Source organism: Hydra vulgaris, chromosome 12, assembly GCF_038396675.1.
Source record: "Hydra vulgaris chromosome 12, alternate assembly HydraT2T_AEP".
In the NCBI taxonomy this organism is placed as follows: Eukaryota; Metazoa; Cnidaria; class Hydrozoa; order Anthoathecata; family Hydridae; genus Hydra; species Hydra vulgaris.
In genome coordinates, this window is record NC_088931.1 from 56,652,744 (window position 1) to 56,670,669 (window position 17,926).

Sequence of the window (17,926 nt, forward strand, 5' to 3'; positions counted from 1 at the left end):
CTTAAAGTTGTTATGGCAAAACACTAATTGTCTTATTTTGTCAGTGCAAAGGTTTTCCCTGCTATAAGTTATGATATTTCCTGTGGAACTGAAAATAACATAACTGTCACTATAGAGTTATTTTACGGTAAAATCAAACGCCCATGCTTACATAAAACACAGGTGTTTGGAACATAAAATACATTTTAACATTAAACCAAAACTTTCTTTTTGGCACTTAGCCCAGATTTTATGTTCCAAGCAAAAAACCTTACAGAAACCCTTTTCAATCAAAACCTTTGCAGCAACACTTTCCTAAAAAAAAACCTTGCAATAACATTTTCTAAACAAAAAAACCTTGCAGCAACACTTTCTTTACAAAAAACCTTGCAGCAACATTTTCTAAACAAAAAAACCTTAAAGCAAAACTTTCCAAACAAAAACCATTTTACTATAACATTTATTCCCACCTTTTTGTTAAAACATTTGACTATAAAAATCCCCCTCTAGACAACATTTCTTCAAAAAAAAACCCATCTTGTACAACAAAAATCATTCTAGATTGAACATTCACACAAATTCCTTAGTAAATCAAATTTAATATTACATATAATACATCACAAAATAAAAATAATACCAGATGCTTCAATAACTTGTCTTAAACTCAAGTAATATTGTTTTAGTGATAAGAAAAAGTGATCCCAGGAAACAATGCAAAAACTGCTTCTTTCAGTTGATCTGCTCGAAGTCAAAAGACGAAAGCAATATGAAGCAGCCTCTTCGTTATTCGACAAAGATGTTAGCATATCAATATATGGTATATATAGAGGTTGTAGCAAAACATCACCAGCATGTTGAACAAATTTGTTTAGCATCAACTAAAATTAATAAAAAATTTAAAAATTTGACTAATGATAAGTTTAATAATAGATAAGTTTAAAAAATCTTTTTTTTTCCATAAAACTTATTGATAGGTTGAGAGAAACTTGAGTGGAACTTAAAGATGAGACTATTTTGTTTAGTAACTAATGAGTAAACAACTACTGGATGTCTATCCAGTAAAGGTATTAAATACAGTCAATTCCCAGTAACCGGGAATTGACTGTATTTAATACAATTTGAACACCGGTTTTTTGGTCCCCTGAAATCATCTAACCGATTACTATTAAAATTTCTGCTCGAACCTTGAATAACTCAAAGTTTGTTAAGTCAAACCATTTTTTCATCCCCTTTCAGCAAATATCTTCAGATAACTTGAACTTTTTGTATGGAAATTAAAGATATTGACATGATTAAATTTTTTTTAAATAAAAGAAGTCAGTCCATATAAAACATAAATACTTGTAGCCTAATATTTTTTTTAGTTTTTTGTTATATTTAGATCTGAATAGAATAGATCATTATCAGATGTAAAATAATGCTATAATAAAACTGTTAAAAGATAAATCATGATAAAACCGTTTAAAATTTTTTTTTAAAGTTTAATGAATTTCTAAATAAAAGATCGCTACCTTTTAGATGAAATTTTACTACCAAATAATAAGAAAGTCATTGTATCACTAAACTTTTTCGAATGTTATCTTTTGACTGTACTGCGTGAACGCAATCCATAATTTCTTAAAGTTTGACTTAACGGTAATTCACTTTAGTTGAACATTCATTGAGTCGAACCATTTTCCTTGGTCCCTTGGAGGTTCGAGTTATCTGGAATTAACTGTAATTAGTAATTTCTTGTACATTTTAATTTAATTAAATGTAGTTTGTAAACTTTATTGATTTTTATTTTCTTAATAAATATTAAAATGATTTGCCCTAATCTGTATTATGGTAACTTTATTGAATTTGTATTCTGTTTTAAATGTTATTCAATTGCTTAACTACAAAAAAATGATTAATCAGATTTTGGATTATTCTCAAAGGAGTTCAAACCAAACAAATACATCCATGCATTTTGATAAATATTATTTTGTATATAAATATAGTGTAAATAAGTATATTTATATAATAAATACAGTGTTATACATTTTTCATTATAAAGGATTTATAAAAGTTCAAATCAGAGTTATCTGTTGTAATGTAGGACATACTTTAAAAAACTAAATATATTTGGGTCTTATTTAGGTTTACTTATAGTGTTTTTTTTTTTGGTTTTTTTTTGCAATATAAAATAATGTGTTAAAATAAATTGGATTTAATGCAAAACTATCAGTTACAATATCACAACATTGTTGAGTTGTCAAGTAATACATTTCACAGATTTTTTGTTAACTGGTATTTTTTGTTAACTGGTAATTTTTTGTTAACTAGTACTTAAAACCACTTATACCAAAAAAAAAAAAAACAACAACTTGTTTTTGTTGTTTTAATGGTTAGTTAAACTTATTCAAAGAAAAACTTCACAAACATTACTATTTAATTTTTACCTTGACTTTAATAAAAATTTATTGTTTTCAGAAAAACTATAAAAATGCAAGTAAAGACTGTATAGCTTAAAAATAAAAACTTAAAAAGTTATAATTGTAGTGTTAGTAATTACTGTTTAAATTTCTTATTGTATTAATCTGTGTGATATATTTTAACATATTTAGGATACATCATATGATAGAAAAATTAAAATTAGCAAAATATGATAGACAAATTGAAATTAGCAACATAATTGTAATTAATATACTTTGCATTACTAATTACTATTTCAATTTATCTATTATATTTCAAAAGTTGAAGTTATCCACAAAGAGAAATATTTGTGCCCTGAAAAATTTAACACAAACCCGAATTCTTCAATGTCAAGCAAAGATTGGATTTAAACTCTTTAAAATTTCTTTTTGTTTTCATAATTTAGTAAAAGTTTACCAATTGAAAATGAATTCATAAACTGGCAGTTTATGAATTCATTTTCAATTGGTTAACTTTTGTTAACCAAATGTGAACAAAGTTCTTACATTATCATATGTTAAAACAATATATTACCACAGCACCATTTAGCAACACATAAGCAAAAATCTGGCATAATGCTAGACGAATTCAAATAGACTCTCTGAGATCTTGCAAAAGATTTCAATTTTAAGGGAGTAACATTTATCAGAGATGAATTTATCAACGGCTTATACTTAAATATAATATGCAAGAGGTTACTGAAAAATCAGCCATAATGCAAGAAAATATAGTGATACTCAGCAAACTTCACTACTGACCTCAAAACTGTGTTACTTCTGTGGAAACAATATCCATCAGTGCAATACTTTTCCCACTTGGGATACTATTTGTCAAAAATGTCAGAAACAAGCAAATTTTGCAAAACCAAATAGATCATGTTACTGAATCCAATATAAATGAAGAACAAAAAAAAAAAAAATGTGAGTTGATTATTCACAAACTATAAACAAATTTACTTACTGTGATGCCTACTTTCTACCCAGTATAGACAACCAGATTAAAAAATGTGCAAGATAACGATTATCAGACGACTTGAAAAGTTATACAAATTATATAAATCAGAAAAACAAGAAGAAGGGAGCGAATTCCAAAGAACTGTTTGAGGAAAAAAACTAGACAAATAAGAAATTTGGGAGCATTTAGGAACAGTCACAGTAAAAGGATGAGACTTAATTGAATGACGAGTAACAGAATGAATTTTAGTAGATGGCACAGGAGACGCTACCTCTTTAGAGCAGCACCCATTATAGTATTTGTAGAAAAGAGAAAGAGAAGCAACATTACAACAACTTGACAATGGTTGAACGTTGGCTGCAAGAGCAGGTTCAACAATGTTTACAATGCATTTTTGCACCTTATCTAAAAGAGAAAGGGCATCATTTGAAGATTGCTCCAGATACGGCAACAGTATTCCATACAAGGACGAATTTGAGATTTATAGAGATAAAGAATAGAATCCGGAGTAAGAAAGTGGCAAGCACAATAAGGAGATGCAACCTTAGCAGATGCTAATCAGAGTTAATCCTAGAAAACGAAGGTGAGATGACTCATTAAATATATTATCGTTCATAAATATAAGAAGATCTAGAAAGTTGTGATAATGATTAGCTGAAAAAGTTAAAGTTCACCAGCCATAGAGAATCCCATGCTGTAGCAGAAGTCAAAACAAAAGAACTCTTGATCTTACAATCGTGTATTATCAGATATCACTTCTAATAGAAGATAAGACATATATATTTTTAAAACCAATGGCAAATTACAAATTAACTCACTTGCCATTTAATCCCACAAATGCATGTGCTGTTCAATAGAAAATCTAAAATGCTATCTGCCACCCAGACATTACAAGAATTAAACAATTTGTCTGCATTTGGAATTTACCATACTCAATAAAAAAAACTTAGTTTTTTTCACCAGTGTATTACCTGCTGCAAACTGAAACCTCTACACATCACCTGGTGTTCACCTTATAAAAGTGTCACAACCATTTCAAAAAATCAACTAAAAAAGGTTTACTAAAAATCTTTATAATTATTAACAAATACTAGCAATACCCATTTGCTTTCCCTTGCACCGATAATTCTTCATTATTAAAGTGCTTTAAGAACCTGTTATTTTTGTTAACTAGTACTTAAAACCACTTATACCAAAAAAAAAAAAAAACAACAACTTGTTTTTGTTGTTTTAATGGTTAGTTAAACTTATTCAAAGAAAAACTTCACAAACATTACTATTTAATTTTTACCTTGACTTTAATAAAAATTTATTGTTTTCAGAAAAACTATAAAAATGCAAGTAAAGACTGTATAGCTTAAAAATAAAAACTTAAAAAGTTATAATTGTAGTGTTAGTAATTACTGTTTAAATTTCTTATTGTATTAATCTGTGTGATATATTTTAACATATTTAGGATACATCATATGATAGAAAAATTAAAATTAGCAAAATATGATAGACAAATTGAAATTAGCAACATAATTGTAATTAATATACTTTGCATTACTAATTACTATTTCAATTTATCTATTATATTTCAAAAGTTGAAGTTATCCACAAAGAGAAATATTTGTGCCCTGAAAAATTTAACACAAACCCGAATTCTTCAATGTCAAGCAAAGATTGGATTTAAACTCTTTAAAATTTCTTTTTGTTTTCATAATTTAGTAAAAGTTTACCAATTGAAAATGAATTCATAAACTGGCAGTTTATGAATTCATTTTCAATTGGTTAACTTTTGTTAACCAAATGTGAACAAAGTTCTTACATTATCATATGTTAAAACAATATATTACCACAGCACCATTTAGCAACACATAAGCAAAAATCTGGCATAATGCTAGACGAATTCAAATAGACTCTCTGAGATCTTGCAAAAGATTTCAATTTTAAGGGAGTAACATTTATCAGAGATGAATTTATCAACGGCTTATACTTAAATATAATATGCAAGAGGTTACTGAAAAATCAGCCATAATGCAAGAAAATATAGTGATACTCAGCAAACTTCACTACTGACCTCAAAACTGTGTTACTTCTGTGGAAACAATATCCATCAGTGCAATACTTTTCCCACTTGGGATACTATTTGTCAAAAATGTCAGAAACAAGCAAATTTTGCAAAACCAAATAGATCATGTTACTGAATCCAATATAAATGAAGAACAAAAAAAAAAATTTATAATTATTAACAAATACTAGCAATACCCATTTGCTTTCCCTTGCACCGATAATTCTTCATTATTAAAGTGCTTTAAGAACCTGTTATTTTTGTTTAGTATGGCTGCTTTTGTTCATCTCTCTCGGGATATGCCATTATTATTATGTTGCTTTTTACTATTTCAATATCTGCATTCAAACAAATAGAAAATTTATTATCTATGTGTACTAGCCATTACTAATAATTACAGGTTATAAAAATCCCTCTTCATTCCCTGTTTAATTCAATAAAAATTCCTTTCTCAATTCAATACATATTATGGTACATCAGCTCAACTTATGCATATATGCTCTCACCTTAATAAATACTGTGAAAACAATTATTTCAGCTTACTGATCAGGAAATATCAAAATAAGCTTACAGGTGCCTTGGTTTGACAATTCACACCATAACAACAACAGAAAACGCATAAAAACATACCCTAAACAATCTAACAAAAATTGTAAATGAAGGTCACTTTATTGTACACAAGAAGATAGGAAGTGGCTACTTTATATAAATAAAAAGTAAATATCCTTGTTTGATTTCCAAGAAATTGAAATTTGTAAAAGATTAAGTTCATATAACCAAAAAAAATTATAAATTAAAAACAAAACATTTAATTCAAAACACACAACAATAAAATTAACCTTTCTCTCATCAATAGCTTGCAAATTTTTCTTAAGTGGTTTAGGTGAAAACATTCCTCCAAGAGGTTCTGGCGGTATCCAATATTCGCAACAAAGTTCTAACTGCAATGGATCTTTTGAATACAATGCACTCACCTTTTAATTATAAAAAATATATATATAATTAGTAAAAAGTAATTTTAAAAAATTTAAATGTTTCTAATCAAATAAACATTAAATATAAGATATACTTTTCTTAAAACAATAATTCAACACTGCATTTTAAAAAAGTAGCAAATACTGTGTAAAAAAAAGTGGTATATTGTGGGTATATACAGAGGTATATACACACATTGTATATACCACATATGTACACCACATATACACACACTGTATATACCACATTGTGGAATATAGAGTAGCTCTTACACAAATCAATTTTTTTCCAACATTTAAACTATAGAAACTGAATGACAAGATCTTATTAAACTTAATTTTGTTAATACTCTTCACATTGGTGCTTCTAATAAGGACTCTTGTTCAAGTTGACTTTTTTGTTTTTCCAGCTCTAGCCCCATTTAAATAATATCAAAAGGAATCTTGTAAATATAATCTCGCCTTTGAATTTCTTTATGTTAAAAATTTACTGCTCATAAGGGCTAAAAAATTGTATAAAAATGTGGAACATTTTTTGACATCCACTTTATCTCTCAAACTATCTCCATTTTATGTCTGAGTAAACCCTACCTATTTTCTATAAAAAAAAACATAATTAGGTTTCAAAGAAACCAAATTATGTTTTTTTCTTGTACTTTGAGAAATACTTTTTTTAAATTATATAACTTTTTAAAAAAAACTTTCATATTGAATAGAAATAAAATATGCAGTTATCTTGAAGCTACTGTTAAGATTGATATTAAAAGTTTAAGTTAACATTGAAAGTTTATTTGTTGTAAATTAGGGCATGGAAACCAGTAATGAGAAACCGGTTTTTACAGGTAATTTTTATTCCCAAAAATTACTGGTAATTTTTCAATCTATTACCGCGGTTTTAAAAATGATATTTTGTTAATTAAATAATTTGGTATTTTGCTTTGATTTTAATTTGGCAACTCTTAAAAGACGCAACACAGTGAGATAAAGCAGTTCTTTGATGAAAAAGCAGTAAACACGAAGATGACCTTCGTTGCAGGAAACAATAATTCCGAGGTATGGAAGCACTTCTTACACAGCAAAGATCTGCAGCTGGCGAAGTGCAAAACTTGTAGCAAAGAAATCAAGTGCAAAGGTGGGTCTACCAGTGGTATGAGATCTCATCTCAAATTAATGCATCATATCGAGGCCGATGCTATGAAACAAGTATCAGCCAAAGTTGAACAAAAAGTTGGAAAAATTGATCACTTCTTCGTGACCCAAAAAGATTCCTTGGCAGTTGTCTTGTCCGAGTTAGTCGCAATTGATGGATTACCAATTCGAGTACTAGCAAAAAGTCAACGTTTAAGAGTGGCATTGGGAGCTCAAGGATACCACTTGCCAAAAGATGCAAAATGGATCAAAGCAATTATTATGAAGCATTGTCTTGAGGTTAAAGACATTTATAAAAAGCAGTTTGAAGAAATGAAGAAAGACAAAATTTGTTTTAGCATTACTCTTGATGAATACACATCATCTCGTAACAGAAGGTTTATTAATATCAATGTTCATGTCAAGAATTGGCATTGGAATTTTGGAATGATAAGAATTTTTGGCTCAATGCCAGCGGATAAAGCTGTGACCATTGTTAGAGAAAAGCTAAAAGAATTTGGAATTTGTCTGGACTCTGATATTGTGGCAGCTACAACTGATGGAGCTGCTGTAATGAAAAAATTCAGAAAAGCTATTTTATCAACCCATCAATAGTGCTTGGCACATGGCATCCACTTAGCAGTCTGTGATGTTTTATACAAAACAACTCCAGTCCAAGAAGTCATTCCTGATCTCGATGAAGAAGAAGATTTTGCACTTGATGATATTTCCATCTCTGATGACAGCGATTACGAAGATGAAGAAGGTGTTGGATTACAGGTAAGTATTATATATAATTATTCAAAAGTATAAGGCATCTAAATAAGATTATTTTTATTAAATCACCTTAATTACTGACACTTTCAGGTAGTAATTGAAGATGATCAACCCCCTGAAGTCTGTCAAGACACATTATTTCAAAAGTAAGATGTTGTGTACGCCTGTTTCGCAAGTCCCCTGTCAAAAACGATGATATTCTTCAAAAGCACGTTTTAGCTGAGTTTAAAAAAGAATTATCACTTATAATTGACTCAAAAACTAGGTGGAACAGTTTGGTGGACATGATGTCTCGATTTGTTAAGCTAAAGAAGCCTATCAAGATGTCCTTGATCGAAATTTCTAGTGAAATAAGCTTCTCCGATGAAGAATTTAACACACTTGAAGAACTGATTGCAGCCCTAGAACCAGTAAAAGTGGGAACAGAAGCTTTATTTAGACGAGATGCAACATTGATTTCAAGTGATCAAATTCTGAAGTTTATTTGCCTTAAATTGAGCATGCAGAATTCAACTTTCAGCAAAGAGTTATTAGAAATGTTAGTCAAAAGAATAAAGGAAAGAAGAAATCCTGATATAATAAATCTATTGATTTATTTAAATGATTCAGAGACCTTGGACAAGCAAGGGCAAAGTACGGATGTCTTTTACATTTCACAAATGAAACGAAATGCCCTTGCAAATACTGCTGCCAAACTATTCTGTCATCTATTTGAGGAGAGCTACGAAGATGAAGATAAATCGGAAGAAGAATGTCAAGAAATACCCAATATTGATGAAGGACAATCTTCCTTGGCAGAACAATTGGAACAGTCTATCAAGGATGCTCTGAAGTGTCCCTCTAGTTCAAAGAGGATGAGAGTGGGCACCAGTTCCAAATCACTGAAGGAAATGGCCGTTTTTGAACTGACAAAAACTCGCACAAACAACTTAGAAACTTAGAAATGCTGTATAATGCATTGATGGGTATACCAGTAACTAGTGTTGAAGCTGAACATTCTTTCTCAGCCAGTGGTCTTTTTGTTACAAAACTCAGATCAAACTTGAATGATAATACTCTTGATGCCTTATGTATTTTACGAGCTTATTTTCTGTTGAAAAAAGTTCAGCAATCAGCAGTAATTTCTGTATTGAATGCCTAACAACTGTGTTAAATGTTAAATAATTCAATCTATAGAATTTGAGTTTATTTAAACTGTTTAAGCTCTTTTTTTGTGATATTTAACTGTAATATCTGAAAGTGGATGTATTGTTTTGAGCTTAATATGAGATTAACTTTATGTGATATAAATCTGTGTTAATTATAAGTCGGTTTGCTGCATTTGAAGCCTTTTTTTATTCCTTTGAAAAAACTTTAAATTACCGGTTTTACCGGTAATAAAAATGGCAAAAACCGGGGTTTTACTGTTACCGGTAATTATGAAAAACAGTAATAATTCCATGCCCTATTGTAAATTTTTATTCATGAATATTTTCAAATTGTATATTTAAATAATTTAAGTGTACAATTTTAAAATATTCATGATTAAATTTTTTTTTTTTTTTTAAATCTACAAAATAACCTACCAAAAGCATAAAGTCTTTAAAATCATGTCTCAATCCTTGTGGAGGTTCAATGCCTTCATAAAGATGAGCTTGTATAATACGTGCATTCTCATCACCGTGATTACGAATATCTTTAATCTTAAAATTAAACATAGCTGGTGTAAATAATAGACACAAATGAATACAGTTTTCATTTATTTCATTACTATAACTAAGGACTTTTTTTAATACTGTAGAAAGTTGTTTTTTGTAGTAATACAGTAGAAAATGACTAAAAAAACCCAAAAAAACAGTTTATAATTTGACCAAAATCTTCAAAACTCAGCTCATTAATAAAATATATAAAGTTTCTTCTTCAAATTTCTTAGCATAAGTTTTAATTTTAAAATGTTAATAATTTACAATTAAACAATGAATTTTTAGGTGAGCCAGTAGTTTTTTTTGAAAAGATTTAATATAAGTTACAAAATGAATAAAAAATACTAAACAATATAATCTAAATCAATATAAACAATAATAAAATCTCTGTTATTATTAATTATACAGTTTCAATACAGTCTTTATTTATCTTACAGTTTTTATACAGTTAAATTTATAGCTATTATATACATAAATCTATATATATATATATATATATATATATATATATATATATATATATATATATATATATATATATATATATATATATATAGGCCTCAAAATTAGGGTCCACATTTGGCAATGCCAACCTGACTACAGACCTAAAGTGTTTGAGGTCAGCAAAAAATTTCCTACCTCCTTTCTATGTTTTATGGCCTTAAGACCTTTGTATCAAACAGATTGAGGTCAGACAATTATTGCCCACCTAATTTTTCCTATTTCCAAGGGTTGTGTGTGTGTGTGTGTATATATATATATATATATATATATATATATATATATATATATATATATATATATATATATATTTTCGACATCTTTGATTTCAACAAGTATGCAAGCAACCACCATTATAGTTGGAAGTTACTGGAAGAGAAAAGATGAAGTTTATAGAGCAAGATAACGATTGACAGACGACTTAAAAGATTGCAAATTATATGAATCAGAAAAGCAAGCTGAAGGAAACAGATTTCAAAGAACTGATGTTTGCGGAAAAAAACTAGATGAATAAGAGTTTTTGGGGCACTTAAGAACAGCAACAGAAAAAGAATGAGGCTTAATTGAAGGACATGTAACACGAGAATGAATTTTAGTAGATAGCACAAGAGACGCTAGCTCTTTAGAGCAGTGCCTATTATAGTATTAGTAGAAAAGAGGAAGAGAAGCAACATTACAATGATGTGATAATGGTTGAAGGTAGGTTACAAGAGCAGATCCAACTATGTTTAGAATGCATTTTTGCGCCTTGTCTAAAAGAGAAAGTGCATCATTGGAAAATCCTCTCCAGATATGGCAACAGTATTTCATACAAGGACGGATTTGAGATTTATAAAGATAAAGAATAAAATCTAGAGTAAGAAAGTGTTGAGCACAATAAAAAAATGCAGCCTTAGCAGATGCTAATTTTGCAATTAATTTGATATATGGTTTCCAAAAAAGATCGGAAGAGTTAATCCTGGAAAACTAAGGGTAGATGACTCATCAAGTACATTATTGTTCACAAATAAAGGAAGATCTAAATTATTGCAATAACAATTGGCTTATAAAAATTGGGTTTTAGCTGAACTAAAGTTCACCAGCCACTGTGAGCCCCATGCTGTAGCACAAGTGAGATCTTTTTCAAGCCCAAACGCCCCTTCCAAGCAATCAGAGTGTTGGCTTTTTACCAAGACAAAAATAAATGGTAGCATCCTCAGCAAACAATGCTACCTTAGATTAAGAATATGTGGAAGATCGTTTATGTAAATTAAAGAGTATAGGCCAAAGGATAGAACCTTGAGGAACCCCTGAAGTTACAGGATATGAATTATATATATACACACTTATACTGATATACTATTAATTTAACATTGTGATTTGTATTTTAGCTAAGTAAAATCATTAAGTTTTTTGGAATATTTTTCAACTATAGACGCTACACTATAGATGCTACAAAAAACATACTTATAAATTTATGAATAATTTTGATTTCACAAAAATAGTTGAAATAAAAAAAATTGAATTACTTTTTACAAAATATCTATTTATTTAGAGTTATGGAATCAAAATTTTTTTGTCATAAAATGAATTAACAAAAATTCTAAAACCTATGAATAATAAAATCTATGGCAATTAAGTCAAACAAAATGCATACATTTGTTTATTAAATATATTTTACATACATTTGTTATTAATATAAATAAAAATGAATCATATAAAATAAAAACCAAAACTTTGATTTTTATTTATATTTAAATATTTTTATATATAAGATAATTCATAATATTAAAAAAATAATATATATAATCTATTTTATAATATTAAAAAGATTTACCTTAAGTGGAAATTTGACAATGAATGAAGTGACAAATGAGTGAACTGTTTTTAAAAAGTATTCCTATCAAATAAATACCAAGAAAAATAAAAATAGAAAAATATGCAAGCAATATCTAAAGAATTAAGAACATTTAATACCTCTTCGTGAAAATTTCTTGATTGTATTATGGATTTTCTAATAAAATTGAAACCATCCCCTTCAATTCCCAAATCTAAAAGAACCTCATCTTCTTCAAAAATATCTGCAAAACTTGCAAAGTGCGGATGAGCGGAACAAGCGCGCAAAAATATTGCCCAACATAGAATTATTGTTGACTTGATTCCAGGTGTTTGCCAATATTGAATATCAGGACGACAAAGCGTTTGGTTAAAAGATTGAAAAAACAACTTATCTTTAAAGTAGGGAAGATCCTCATCTGAGAAGAAAAAACACTTTTATAAAGTAAAAATGATTAAAATTTATTAATTCAATATATATGTGTTTATTTTCAAGGTGATAATATTTTATTGATATTAATTTTTATTTCAAAACAAATTTTTAGTTATTATAACCATTTGATTTATGTAAACATAACTCTCACATTGCTCGTTGCCAATATTTTCAACTGCAAGATCCATAATGTCACAATTGAAGCTTGACAAAAGAGCTAAAAGCACACGAGCCGTAACAAAATCTAGACTACCATCAGGTGTATTTGGTTTGGCTATTTTAAGATAGTTTAGAAGACTTACACAGTCATCTACAGGCAAAGTGTTCTGTTTTGCAACAATAAACAAACAGTCACCAAGCAAAAGCTGTTGTTCCTCTATTAGTTCAATTATTTGCTTCTTATGTTTGCCATCAGAAAGAGCTCGAGCAGATTCAAGTTTTTTTAGTTCATTGGGTAAGCTAATATCTTGCAATAGCTGCAGTAACTTTGTAACAAGACCTAAATATTTATAAGTATATAAATAACAAAATATACATGATAAAATTATATATATCGCCAAAAACAAACAATAGTTTTTTAACAACCCGGTAAAAAAAAGTAAAGATTTAGTATTTTCTTAGAAAAAAAATTAATCTTTACTTTTAACTAAAACACTGACTAAGAAAAAAGTAAAACTTTTTTTTTCTTACCCGGGGATTTAAATGATGATTTCTAATTAAAAACTTAACTTTTTTCCAGCGGGTCTTTTAATATAGGTGGAATATGATTTTTGTTAAAAACTATTATTTGTTTTGGATGATTGAAAATAATATGAAAAGATAATCTTTCTTAGAAAAAAGCAAAAACTTTTTGCTTTGTGGATGATTCAGATACTAATTTATAATTAAATGAAATAATTGTCTGCTTGATCTTGTCTGCCTCTATTTTATGATAATTTATTTTACATTTTATATTTAATCAATTTTAACACTTAAAATGAAAACTATTAAATCGTTTTGTTTAATGACCTCAAACTTTTAAGATTATTAAACAATTTAAGCAAAAGTAAATAACTATTTTGCTTTAATTCTTATGATCACTATAATCAGGTTAATGTAACTTTACATATTTAATAATAAAAAATAAGTTAATGTAACTTTACATATTTATAATATTCATATTTACATTTTTAAAAGTCATTCATATTTACATTGTTAAAATTTAAAGTCAGTTGCGTATTTTAATATACCGCATTTTAATAAAATTTAATTTGAAGCCACATTAAAAATGATGCTTATGACAACTTTAAACAAACTATTGATTGAGTTTATCAGTTATCAATAAAATACTTGTGAACTTATTTTACACTCATAAATAAAACCTTTATTTGTTAGAAATTTTGCCCAGAAATATTAAAATTAGCGATCATGATTGCTTTAAATAATAAACTTTTAAGATCAATAAATGACTATGACCCATCGCAATTCGTGATCGCTTAATTCGCCCTTTTTACATATATTTACAATTTTGTACCATTTTACAATTTTTTTTATTGGTTTAAAAAAAAACTATTAACTATTTCTTTTTAACATTTTGGCTTCAAAAAAAACTTGCTGACTACTCATAAACTAGTTAATCATTTTTAACTGACATTCATTCTATCGCCTATCTAGAAAATTAATAATATTATAAAGAATAATTTAAAAAAAAAAAAATCATCTTTTCATAAATTTGTTATATAAAGTTTATTAAACAAATTCTCTAAAATAATTTTTCCTCTGGGCTTCATTAGCATTTATCCGGCATTGCATTTATACTCAGTTATAAGTGCATTAAGCACTTTGTATATTAGCACTTTCATAATAGAATGAAATAAAATTATTGATTGGGAACTATAAATAAATAATCAAAACAGTTTAATTTAAAATAACATAAAAAAGTAACTTGAGTTTAACTTATTAAAAAGAATTTTCTTTAACATAGTTTAGAAATTTTACCAATAAAATTTTTTTTAAATTGGAGCGTTTTATGTTTTTAAAATTTAAATTCTAAAAAAATTTTAAAAAATAAACTTAAATTTATTAATATTCAATAAATTTAAATATAATAAACTTAAATTAAAAATTTCTTACACTGAAAATATATATATCAGTGCATGTGATGAATAAAATCGCTCAGCGCAATATTTCGCGCTCGTAAAACTGAAACACATTATTACGAGCGCGATTATGCATGCTCAGCATCAAGTCTTTGAGAGTGATAATTAGAGTTGGAAATTGGTTGCCATGGGAACATCTATAAATTACATATGCAGGTATAGGGAGGGGGTCACTCAAAAGGATACCAGCGCATACAAGGAAAAGGGTGGACGGTTTTTTGTTTGAATTTTTTTCATGTGAAGTCCAGGAAATCAGATGAAAAAGCTTTGGATTTTTAGTTAATGCATTTGTCTATCTACCGGAAAAAATATGTTACTGCAGCTTTGATATTAAATAAAAACAATGAAATATCGCCATTTACTAAAAGTTGATGAATAAATTGTTGGCCCTGACTCCAAAAGGAAACAAAGTTTCCTTTTGTGGTCAGGGCTGATAACGGCGTGGGGGGCGTGACCTTTTTTTTAAAGGACCATTTTCTTTTTTTCTTTTTTTTAAAGAAAATTCCTGATATAGAGGATAATTTTTAGAAATTGTCAATTGTGCCCCTCCACTACGAAACCCGGGTCGTTGGCCCTGGGAGTTGAATTAACATGCTTGATTGCGGAAATCAAATAAAAAAGTTTTTCATTTGTTTTAAAATCGAAATGAATTTTTTATATAGAATATAATTCTTAAAGGAATTAAAGAGAAAAAGAATTAAATGCAATTTTACAATATCAAATTAATTGGAATAAATGTATTGAGAAAGAATATTTGAAAAGTGTTGGAATGTGAGTAACTTAACTGATTTATGTAACATAACATTTATAAAGTTGATAATATAAATTAACCTTAATTTCAATTTCATTTCACGTTAGAGAATTCTAAAAATCTGAGAAAATATCTTACAGAAAGAAAAAAAATTCTTCTATTTTGTTATAAATTTTTTGCTTAAAATTATGCAATTTATCTTCCTTTTTTTCCTCTTCTGACAATTATTACCATCATCATTAAAATGTTCACAAAATATTACAAGCCCGTACTGCAGGTGGGGTGGGTGGGTGTGATCAATGCTACTTTTCATACCAATTACACTTTGTTTCCCATTAATTTTGTAATAAAAATCTAGCTATATATTTATTTGCTACTTTTAACTTGTTTTAAAATTATGATTATCTGATTATGAACAAAGTAATACAGCTGTTATTCCATATGAAATCACCTAGTTTTTCAAAAGTGCCCCAGGGTACCACCTCAAATTTGCTTCAAATTTTGACTAACCACAGTTTTTATGAAAAAAACACAACCCTGAAAATTTCAGCTTGATTGACCAAACCACTCAAAAGTTATAATTAAATTAATATTGATTAAAATCAGAAAAACTTGAGTATCTGGCTTACAGTAGATTTTTTTCATTTTTAAAAGATAATTTTTCAAATAAAATAAATAATCACCTGAAATTTTTAATGTTAATAGTTTTTTACCCAAATAATTTATTTTTGCTGGTATTTTTGACTGATTTTAAACAATTTTTGAGTTCTTGTACCTCAAATAACACAATAATGCTAAATAACGCATATTAGAAAAAATTTTGAAAACTTCAATGTGCTGCAGTTCAATACCAACATATAAGATGTGCCAATTTTTTGTTACTTTTGTGTACTTAGAGAAACCACTTGTGGAAAAAATTAAAACTATATGTTAAAAGTTATTTTAGCACTTGCAGCAGCCTGTTTAAGTATCACTTTTTTTAAAAAATACGATAAATTACATTCACTTTGTAGGCATAGAAAGTAGCGTAGACAGTTAAAATATATTATGAAACATTTTACTGGCAAGATTCTATATATAGACAATCACCAAAAAAAATTAAAGACATATACTATATCTTATGACATGATTGTAGCCCTATGACTTAGGTGTATATTTTTCCCTGAATAAATATAATCAGTTTTCCCTAAAATAACATCAGTGTTTTGACATTTATTTGATATGATTTTATAATATGTATTTGTTTAATTTTATGCATATAATATAATTACAATGATATAATTTACACATGGTTATAACTGTAAACAAAAAAACAATTGTCCAATGAGTGGAAGTTGTTTATCCTAAAATGTGGTATATAAATGTGTTGTTTCCTCTAAGAATGTACCTGATTAACAATATATTGGCATAACAGAGGGTAAATGGAAAAAATGTTTTGCAAATCATTAGCAATCCTTTAAAAATAAAAAGTATTCATAATATTGATGATTTTATACTGAATTGGTCCATCCTTAAAACAGCACCTGCATATAACAATATTTCCAAAAAATGCATACTATGCCTACAAGAAAAATTTGAAATTATTACACATGCAAACCAAGAATGTTTATTAAACAAAAAATCGGAATTGATTTTTAAATGCAGGCACGAAAATAATTTTCTCCTAAAAAACTATAAAAATAAGTGAGTTCAAATAATAATTGCACTAACACACACACACGCACACCCTTTTTATAGCAAATATTTTTTTAAAAAAGCAAATGTAATCAATTCTAAAGAATTCTTTTTATAATAGTGTCAGCACATTCCACAAATGTGTGAAAATTTACAGTAGTTAAGACATTTGCGACTTCCTGTAATTTTATATTAATATTAAATTACAGGAAGAAATATATATATATATATGTATATATATATATATATATATATATATATATACAGCGGTGGCCAAAAATTAAAGACCACTCATTTTTTATTCAAAATTTATTTTTAACCTTAGTACAATTTTATTTTGGAAAAAGGTATCAAAAAAAGAAAAACATTTTTAGAAAGAATTTTTATTGTATTTTATATTTACTATAAAAGAATTTATAATTTTTTTACAAAATAATGTTAAAAAATTAAAAAACTGACTAGTAAAAAATATAAATGGGAAAAAAAATTGGACAAAATTTTAAGACTAGTTTCAAAAATATTTCAAAAAGCAATAAAAAAATAATTTAGAAACGTGTTGTTCCTCCATTTGTTTTCAAATGATGAGAGAGATTTCAAATCTTCCAAATTGTAAAGTTGTTTTTTACCAAGC

The 17,926-nt window shown here is 27.6% G+C and overlaps 1 protein-coding gene across 1 annotated transcript in view; it reads right to left on the reverse strand.

The window, feature by feature from the left end:
- LOC100215492 (nuclear pore complex protein Nup205) overlaps window positions 1-17,926 on the reverse strand; it is a 74,193-nt gene that overhangs the window by 52,653 nt on the left and 3,614 nt on the right. Inside the window, exons 4-9 of the mRNA XM_065813803.1 lie at window positions 12,884-13,231; window positions 12,441-12,718; window positions 12,301-12,363; window positions 9,867-9,983; window positions 6,262-6,396; window positions 617-857 (exon numbers count right to left, since the gene is read on the reverse strand). Of these exons, the coding sequence (XP_065669875.1) occupies window positions 617-857; window positions 6,262-6,396; window positions 9,867-9,983; window positions 12,301-12,363; window positions 12,441-12,718; window positions 12,884-13,231 (1,182 nt within the window). The remainder of the gene's footprint in view (window positions 1-616; window positions 858-6,261; window positions 6,397-9,866; window positions 9,984-12,300; window positions 12,364-12,440; window positions 12,719-12,883; window positions 13,232-17,926) is intronic.